Source organism: Macaca mulatta, chromosome 14, assembly GCF_049350105.2.
Source record: "Macaca mulatta isolate MMU2019108-1 chromosome 14, T2T-MMU8v2.0, whole genome shotgun sequence".
Lineage (NCBI taxonomy): Eukaryota > Metazoa > Chordata > Mammalia > Primates > Cercopithecidae > Macaca > Macaca mulatta.
Window position 1 is genome coordinate 57,601,594 of NC_133419.1, and position 10,486 is coordinate 57,612,079.

Genomic DNA, 10,486 nt, shown 5'->3' on the forward strand with positions numbered 1-10,486 from the left:
CTTACCTCTATCCATTGGCAGGCCAAAGCCTTGGGAAGGGAATGATCTGTGTAAGTATTACTTGTCAGTGATCTATCCAAGACACCATGAAGGTCTTCTAAGGTATAAAGATTTTCTATTTTTTATAGCATTCTATAAATTTTCTAATTTTTAAAACCAATCTACTTTTACATAGTTGGAACTGAATACATGTTCTTTTTTTTGCCATTAGAAATGTATTTTAAATGTTTGGTCTCACGGAGTCTGGTTTTAATAATTGCAGGAGCTTTCTTGACTTGCAAAATACAGTATAATTTTTGTGGTTAAATATAGTCATTTGATTTTAATACATGACTATGGACAAATTCAGAAATAAAGTAACTTGTCTTCTCCTGTCTGCTAATGTCCTACAGGTCTGCACTCAAGACAACACTGTATGCTTTCAACTTGATGTGTCCATCTGTCTTCCTCATTTCTCACAGTGAATTTCTTTTGGTTTTCAAAACATCACACAAAAGGCAGTGGGTCTCCATTGTAGTTTGATGGTGTCATCAAGTGCCTCCTGACTTGAGCAAGTCAGTCTTCCTCCTCCCACCACCCTCCTCCCACCTAATGGCTTTCCATTCATGACATCCTGTGATTGTGCTTGTTCATCCTCCCTCCCCTTTCAAATGTCATCATCCCTCACTTAAATTTCTACAGCACGTGTTATTAATTCTCAATTGTGTTGTGTGCTGACTTCTCTTAGGCACTCTATTCCTTAAAAATAGAGTCTATATTTGTCTTATTTTAAAATTAATTTATTCAAAAATGTTGGTTTAACACCTATTATGAGCCAGGGAGTGTTGTAGGCACTGCGTGTAGAGCAAAGAAGCAAACAAAATCTTTGCCCTCTGGGAGCTAAGCTCTAGTGAGGGATTTTATATATACACACACACACACACACACACACACACACCTCGCTAGAGCTTATATATATATAAAATATATAAAATAATCCATTCATGTTTATATAAATATATACATTTTACACATATTTATTTAAAAAAGATATATAGAGAATATATTCTATGCCATATAATGTTATAAAATCAATGCACTGAATCACGCAGTTGTGTATATATGTGTGTGTGTGTGTGTGTATATATATATATATATATATGGAGAGAGAGAGAGAGAGAGAGAAAGAGAAAGTCGTGGGGTATGTGGTACGGGGAGTTACTAGTTTATGCAGCATACTGGTTAAGGGGTTAGAAGCTATTTTATGTAGTGTGCTTAGCTCTCTGTTGAGCTCTGGATTCACATGTATTCCTGAGGGTGCAGAGCCTAGAAAATGGTAGCTGGTTAATCAGTGCTTGCTGAATAATTAATGATTAAATGAATTTTTTGATGACGACTATACTGGGAAGAGAGAAGAGAGAAAAGGAGAGAGAGAGTGAAATCTTTTAAATTACACAATGATACCCCAAATGGATTTTTCTTAAGTCATCATGGTCAGAGGATAGACCTTAGAGATGTGGCCCCCAAAATTTCACATCCAGGTAAATCCCAATATAATTGGCCAGATCCAGGATGGGCAGAAATCTGTAAGCTTGAAGCTAATTCACAGAGTCTATAGGTCACCTAATATGGCTGTGTTGAAAATGCAAATCCCCTTTGTTTCCACGGAATGTTGTTTTCTTTACCCAAGTCATATACAGGCACTTTGAAACTAATTAATATTTTAAATAAGTTTATATCAAATTTGCTATAACATTGGATTATTAGGTTATTATCAAACTTGTTGGGATATCTTTTTCAATCTACCTACTTTTTTATATTTTATTTTTTGTGGTCTTAAGTTTTGCATTTACGTAAAATTCAGTTAAATAAAGAACACTTGCAGCAATGTTATGGGATTGGAACCTAAGGTATAAAGTATTTCTATTTCCTTTAAGGCTATGTTTAATTTTCAAATAATATCAAATAAATTTGATGTTATTTCATGCTTTTCAGACAAGATCTCTGAGCCAGAGTTCTTCATTTCTCTTTTTTACATTTGGAATATAATCCAAGTATTTGGTCATTGTCTAAAATTGCCAAAGAAAATTTCTGTCAGGATAGGCTCCTCTTTTCATCTTCTGCCAGAATTTCTGGGGTGAATGCAGACTGGAACTCTTAGCTAATGGACTGACTTTATTCTTTATATACTATGTCCATAAAATCAATGCATGACTTCATTACTGAAAATGAAAAGACAAAATCAAAGCTCTGTGGTTGAATTCATCCTCTTGGGTTTTTCTAACTTTCCTGAGCTCCAGGGACAGCTCTTTGGGGTTTTCCTGGTTATTTATCTGGCGACCCTGATAGGAAATGCCATCATTATAGTCATCATCTCCCTAGACCAGAACCTCCATGTTCCCATGTACCTGTTCCTCCTGAACTTATCTGTGGTGGACCTGAGTTTCAGTACAGTTATTATGCCTGAAATGCTGGTGGTCCTCTCTACTGAAAAAACTACAATTTCTTTTGGGGGCTGTTTTGCACAGATGTATTTCATCCTTCTTTTTGGTGGGGCTGAATGTTTTCTCCTGGGAGCAATGGCTTATGACCGATTTACTGCAATTTGTCATCCTCTCAACTACCAAATGATTATGAATAAAGGAGTTTTTATGAAATTAGTTATATTTTCATGGGCCTTAGGTTTTATGTTAGGTACTGTGCAAACGTCATGGGTATCTAGTTTTCCCTTTTGTGGCCTTAATGAAATTAACCATATATCTTGTGAAACCCCAGCAGTGTTAGAACTTGCATGTGCAGACACGTTTTTGTTTGAAATCTATGCATTCACAGGCACCTTTTTGATTATTTTGGTTCCTTTCTTGTTGATACTCCTGTCTTACATTCGAATTCTTTTTGCCATCCTGAAGATTCCATCAACTACTGGGAGACAAAAGGCCTTTTCAACCTGTGCCTCTCACCTCACATCTGTGACCCTGTTCTACGGCACAGCCAATATGACTTATTTACAGCCCAAATCTGGCTACTCACCAGAAACCAGGAAACTGATGTCACTGTCTTATTCACTTCTGACACCTCTGCTGAATCCACTTATCTACAGTCTGCAAAACAGTGAGATGAAGAGGGCTTTGATGAAACTATGGCGAAGGCGAGTGGTTTTACACACAATCTGACTGTGTTGAGAAGCCATGTAAGATTTAGTCACTGCCTGAATGTACTCAATCTAAATTTAATAAATGGTGAAAAAGTTTGCATTTTTTGGCATGAGGATGATTAATTTCTTGAGTTCTCCAAGTTTGATTGTATATCAGGAGCATCTTTATATGTTAACGTTTTTAGTTTTTTTCACCAATGCATAATATTCCTTAATATTGAATATAACACAATTTCAACAATTTGTTTAGCAATAGCCCTACTAATGGTTATTTTTTTGGTCACAATAGATAATACTAAAACAACCTGTTTTTATATATTCATAAATTCTGGTGCTTTAATTTTTACAGAATAGCTTTCACAAAGTAGGTTCGAAGGGTCAAAACAAATGTGAGTTTGCAAGTTTTCATAGGTATTACTGAGTTACTTTTCTAAATGATTTTAACGACTTCAGACTGACCTGAGCACCCATCCTACCCCACTGTCTATGTTGAATGCCAAGAAGCCTACAATAACGAGATGAGATTTTTTGCTTCTGTAGTGAAAATCCGTTCCATAAATAAGTAGGAAAGAGCAGTTATTTATTGAGAGGGACACAATGTCTCTACTCAGGGACTCAGAGAGGCTATAATTCAAAACTAGTTTTCTTCTGGTTATTTTAGAATATATATTCATCCAGTGTTTTGAGTAGAGAACATCATGTGATCATTTTTGAAGGTCATTTAAAGTATGGCTGTCCTTTCCACTTATAAACTATATTTTTTGAAACTTGATCAAATTTCTTCCATAAGGCAAAAATGCACCTTATACAGGCCAAACAATGTATAATTGCGTTTTTTTCTTGTGGGACATAAATATGATTACCTCATTGTGCCGATTTTTCTATTATCCTTGAGTCACATCAATATTCATGTGCATCTTTCCAACATAAAATAATCATATAATAGTCTTTCTAGTTATACATAAAGATGAATAATTAGACAGATTGCAACATTGAAATGTAACATTTCATTCTTGCTTCCTATTTTAATATTGCTATAATAAATAGAAAGGGTTCTACTCATTAAATCTATATCAAAGGAGTTGACAACACCCTTCATTTCTGCTCTGGGGGTGGAGGTGGGGTAATAAAGCAGTTAGAACACTTCTACGAAGCAATCATTCATTTGATGGAAAACCCTCTTTTTCTTCACATCTACTTCTGCCAAAAATAAAGGTGAAGGTGCAAATACATTGGAATTTCAAAAAAAAAAAAAAAAGGAGAGAGAAATTTCATGAGAAGAAGGCTGAAACCTTGTAGGTGGTGATGCAGGACTTTTCTTCTCAGTCACTTTGGAAGCTGGAGACCCCTGGCTGGCAACACCCAACCTGGGCCTTGCTCAGCCATGCTGGCATGCCCCAGCTCGCCCGTGTTATAGCTTGTACCTGCATTCAGCAGTTCCCAAGCTGTTTTTATCACACCCAAGAAGAATGAGGATATGCTGGACATTGAAGGGTAAGGATGGGGGAGAATAATTTTACTGAAGGACAGAACAACTGTCAGCAGAGAGGGGATGTGCCGGGTGGTTCCCCTACTCGAAGGCAGGAAAGTCCCACCATGGTGGCTGGGTCCAGGGCCTTTTAGGGACTCAAAATGGGAAGTGCATGCTGGTTTGTGAGTATGCAAAAAAGTTAAAGTGAAGACACCACTCAAAAGTGGGCACGACAGTGTAGGAAAACCAATTAGGAAAGGGTAGGTATATGTAAAATAGGTGAAGAGTGGGGACCAATCAGAGGAAAGTATGTGAAATGGGAAGATAAGTCCTCAATCAGGTCCTAGGGTTTAACCTGTAGCTTGGCTTTCAGGCTTTAAACTGTCTTCCACTTAGAGGCGGGTTTCACTGGGACCCACCCCATCTGCCTAGGCATTTGGCTGCCTCCTGTCACTATCAGTAATATCTGAATGTTGTATAATATTGTTTTCATTTGGGCATCAAACAGCCATCAGCAAAAGCGTTTGATTGGATCCCATCTCTTGATATACTGAAATTTCCTTCTGATAGCTTTTAAAAGAACCAATTAAGTAAGGCTTATGTAAAATGAACAAATCAACAAAGAAGCAAAGGAAGCCAAATACAGAAAGTCTTTTTAGCCATTCTTCAGTTCATTTTGTAAACCAATTTTTTTTAAAAAAATTATTTATAGGCCGGGCACGGTGGCTCATGCCTGTAATCCCAGCACTTTGGGAGACTGAGGCGGGTGGATCATGAGGTCAGGAGATTGAGACCATCCTGGCTAACACGGTGAAACCCCGTCTATACTGAAAACACAAAAAATTAGCCGGGCATGGTGGCGGGAACCTGCAGTCCCAGCTACTCGGGAGGCTGAGGCAGGAGAATGGCGTGAACCTGGGAGGCGGAGCTTGCAGTGAGCCGAGATCACGCCACTGCACTCCAATCTGGGTGAAAGAGTGAGACGCCATCTCAAAAAAAAAAAAAAAAAAAATTCTTTATAAAAATGTCTTAAGAGCACTAAATCTCATGAAATAGTCTCTGCTCTTGAAGGATTTACAATGTATTGGTCATTAGATGCTGGAAGCTCACTATATTCAACCCTTTCCTCTTTCATTGCCTTTGTGATAAATAAAAGCCTGCATTGGCAAGATGTTTATGAAATTACAATAAGAAATTAGGTCACTCTAATTCTAAATTTGTACGTGTGTGTGTGTGTGTGTATGAATCCAAGTATATGCTGGGAATTCATACATTTGTCATGTTATGTGAGGAGATAGAAATAATCACTAGTAAATTTAGTCATAGTTTAAAATTTTTATGTTATTCTGATGAATAGAAATTGTTAGTATGCTTCACACATAATAGCCTAATCATATCATTTCTGCATACTATTCTTCATGGTGATTTTTAGTTATAGTCACTGTGGCTACTACTGCTGCTGGTTTCCTAGTTTATGCCCATTCTCCTTTTTCTTTAATAGAAAAAATCCCATTTTTGTTCTTTAAGTAGAAATAAAACCAAGTCTCTTAAGGGCAGTAATGTATCCAGTTAATAACCAATTTCCCAGTTTCTCTTTTGAACAAGGGTGGTTTGTGACACAGTTCTGACTAGTGATATGTAGGTGGACATCCTTGAGTAGGGTGTCTATGAAAACTCTTTAAAAATGTGACTTAGTTAGTAAGGACTTTTTGCTCTTCAACCTCCTCCTTCCTTCTACCTGAAACAAGCCATGAGGCTAGAGATAGAGCAGTTATCTTGCAGCGAAAGTTAAAGCATGACTAGAAAAGCCAGGCCCTACAGAGGCCAAGTGGAAAGCTAGAGGGCCCCTCAGTCTATGATGGCATTGCGTAGCGACCTGAACATTCCTCTCCTGCCTATTTCTTTACTGACTGTTACTTCAGAGAAATAAACCTTGTCTTTGTTTAATCTAGTATTTGCTAGGTTTTCTGTTATAGCACAACCCGATCCAGACTATTATTGTTACAAAAAAAAAAAAAGAAATTTAAGAAAACTTAACATGTAGTGGATAATTTGGCATTTTTCTCCACAACATATTTAAGCTTAAGGTTAGAAAATTTTAAATTATATTTTTTTCTGTTTAGATCTGAAAAAGAAATTATGGAACTGTAATACTGGTAGGCATGAATAAAGTTTGACAAGAAAAATGATATCCTAGAAGTGAAATAGAGTTATGGTTTTCTTCCAGAAAATCCAGGCAAACAGCAACCAATAATATGGACAGAGATAAAGGTTTTACAACCCCCTTCGCCAAAGAGGCTTAGAGGTGGCTGATGTCCCAAGTAAACTTGAAACAGAAAGCAAATCACGCAAGCTTGCTTCAAATATAAAAGTTAATACTTTTTTCCAATATATGCTTCTCAAAAGCAGAAAAGAAAAAAATGTTTCTACCATGAAAAGCTGAACATAATTTTGTTGAGTTCCAAGTGTTTTTTTTCTTGAAGATATATCTTGCTTTTTATATAACTTGGATCATAGGATTATTCAAGTGTGTGTTTTATTTGTTTTATTTATTTACACATTGTTTATGTTATCACAAAGTTTTCATAAACATAATTTTTCATCAGAACATGGAAAATAATTTATTTGCTCATTCCCTATTTTTGGATGTTTAAAGTGTTTTGAATTTTATCAAGTCATAAAAAGCACTGCTATTTATATGCACAGCATTTTTTGCTACAAAAAGAATTATTTAAAAATTTTTCTGCAGTAAAATTATTTAACTGTTTAAAATTAATTCCTTTAGACTAGATTTTGGAAAAAGGATTGTTGGGTTGAAGGTTTTGAACATTGTTTAGATGCTTGATGCATGTTGTCAAATTGCCAGTAAGGAAGGTTGTATTGTTTGACCTACTCTACCATAGCATTCCAGAGTGTCTGTTTTGTTTTGTGACCTGTGATCTAGTATTATTTGTTTTTTATTTTTTTAAATTTGCATTTTTTTTGTTTTTCACTAATCAAAAGAAAGTTAGAAATATTATTTATTTTTAAAGAAAATATTGCTAATTATGTATTTTTAAATGCTATTATGCTGTATTACTTTATTAATTTTAATTTACTTTAAATATTTATGATAAGTTTTAATCACAAAAGTAATACATGCTTATTTTAAAATTTTACATAAATACAGAAGTAAGTAAAATAACTTTTTTTCCGAACACCAGCCTTCAGTGCAATCAACAGCCTAAACAATATTCAAAACTGTTTAATGCATGGCACACAGAGGTAAGTAAACAAGAAGGCATTTGGGGACATCTTTATGATGAAAAAAGTATTTTATTTTATATGCCATAATTATAAGAAAGATTAGCAAAGTGTTAGATAAGACATTAAATATTAAATTTGTATACTTCTAATAAAGTGTTTTCAGAAATTAGGAGAAGGAATTTGAGGTTGTTTCCACAAGTAAAGTTTTCTAATATCAGTTTCTATGCTTGAAACTGCAACTTGCAATTTCTGATCAAGACATCTTAGGGATGTTCCCTTCACATTTTGCTAGTTGTCATTGATACAAAACTGGCCAGGCATGGTGGCTCATGCCTGTAATCCCAGCACTTTGAGAGGCTGGGCTGGGAGGGTCACTTAAGCCAAGGAGTGTGAGACCAGCCTAGGCAACATAAGGAGACCCTGTTTCTACAGAAATAAAAATAAAAACTAGCCAGGCATGGTGGCATGTCCCTGTGGTCCCAGCTACTTGGGAGGCTGAGGCAGGAGGATCACTTGAGCCTGGGAGGCCAAGGCAGTGGGTGAGCTGTGATCATGCCACTGTACTCCAGCTTGGGTGACAGAGTGAGACCCTGTCTCTGAAACAAAACAAAACAAACCATTCTGAGAAGGTAGTTGATAAAATTTGTTGATGAAAAAGTCAAACTCTGTAAAATATTTGCAGAGATTTATTGTGAGCCAAATGTGATGACCATGACCCATAACATAGCCCCAGGAGATCCTGAGAACATGTGTCCAAGGTAGTTAGGTTATGGCTGGATTTTATATATTAAAGTTACAGGCAAACATCAATCAATATGTGTAAAGTGTACAGTGTTTCTCTCCAGAAACATGGGATAACATGAAGTGGGAGCTTCCAGGTCACAGGTGGATTCAAAGATTTTCTGATTAGCAATTGATTGAAAGAGTTATTATCTAAAGACCTGGAATCAATCAAAAGGGGTGTTCAGGTTAAGATAAGAAGTTGTGGAGATCAAGATTTTTATTATGTAGATGAAGCCCCCAGGTAGCAGGCTTCAGAGCTCTTATCAGACCTAAAAAGGTTCCATACTTTTAGCTAATTCTCTTCTGGATCAGAGAAAAGATATGGAAAGGGAAGAGGATTCTCTACAGAATGTGGATTTTCCACACGAAAGATAGCTTTGCAGGGCCATACCATTTAAGAACATGTCAAAGAAATATATTTTGGGGAAAAAAAATTTCGATTTCTTTCAGGACCTACTATCTGTCACGAATTACCATACTAGAGTCAGGTTTGAATTTGGTATCTTACTGTTACAAAGAGTCTATTTCTGTCTTAAGATCTCTATTTTAATGGTAGTGCTGGCCAGTTGTGTCCGAATTCCAAAGGGAGGAAGTTATAATGACACATGTCTAACCTACCCCTTCCCGTCATGGTCTGAACTAGTTTTTCAGGTTTACTTTGGAATGCCAGTGGCTGAGAGGGGAGTCCGTCAGTAGGTTGGGGGCCTTAGAATTTTATTTTTGGTTTATGAATCTTAAAAATCTAACACTTTCTTTTTTTTTCATTGCCAAGTGTAATGTTACAATTTATTATGATAATGAGAATGGATTTCATAACTATTTCAATTTTTTTCATGTTGAATATTTCAAAATGATAATGCTAAAAGAATCTAATTGGCAGGCCATTACAACAAGGTGGCTTTGGCACTCTAAATTCCTATGTGAACCAACCACAGTCCAGTCTAATCAGTAAATCGAAACTAGAAACAGCACCAATCAGAAACCACCAACTAATTTCTAACCAATCAAAATTATTTTCTTTGTCTTGCTTTTGCAAAATCTTTATAAAGTTTCCCTTCTTGCCTTTCCTGATGGAGTGAGAGCCCCTTGTGGTCTGGTGCTGCCCCAATTCTTGAAAATCTGAATGCTCAGAAAAACTCTTTAAAATTGAAATGTACTTAAGTTTCTCTTTCATCATAAGGAAGTGCTATTCTGTAGCACGCACAGGCAAAGCAAGAGCAGTTACTACCAGGTAGTTAAGATGGAAATGAGCATAAGACTATGTAAGGGCAGAGATTTGGGGCACCTTGTAGAGCTGTGCCCACCAGAGGCCCTTACTGGATAATTGCCCACTCTGATTCTCTGAATGAGCTACATTATTGCTTGTATGCTGCACTCCTTTGGGCACCTGGAAACTCTTAGCCACCAAGGCAGCAGCACATTGTTTAAAGCATCTCCTAGGCTTCACTCAGTGGCTTCCAGCAGAGTGCTCCAGACAGTGCTCACTGTCTGTGGGGAACACAGGGTCCCATCAGACACACATCCATTTCAGCCAGTTTCTGAGAAGCCCACAAAGAGGCCAGTGACAATGTTTTGGTACTCTGGTTGCTTCAGGTATTGCCTGGGCTCTCAGAAGTCTAAGATCAATATCTCCTGATAAACTTTTAATGCATTTGAAATATACCAGTTCATCTTAGCACATTAACTGAGAAGAGGTGTGCTTCTTAAATTTTAGGGTGCAAAAGCATCACCTGGAGAGCTGATTAAAACACAGATTCATGGACACCTCCCCAGAGATTTGGATTCAGTTGGTCTGAGGTGGGGCCCAGAAACTTGCATTTCTAACAAGCTCTTAGGTCTTGCTGATCCAGAAT

At 36.7% G+C, this 10,486-nt stretch overlaps 1 protein-coding gene across 1 annotated transcript; it reads left to right on the forward strand.

Moving 5' to 3' along the window:
- The first annotated feature begins 2,207 nt into the window (after positions 1–2,207).
- OR10A6 (olfactory receptor, family 10, subfamily A, member 6) lies at positions 2,208–3,152 on the forward strand. The gene is given in 1 exon segment (NM_001194102.2): positions 2,208–3,152. A coding segment is annotated over 1 exon segment (945 nt).
- Positions 3,153–10,486: the final 7,334 nt, after the last annotated feature.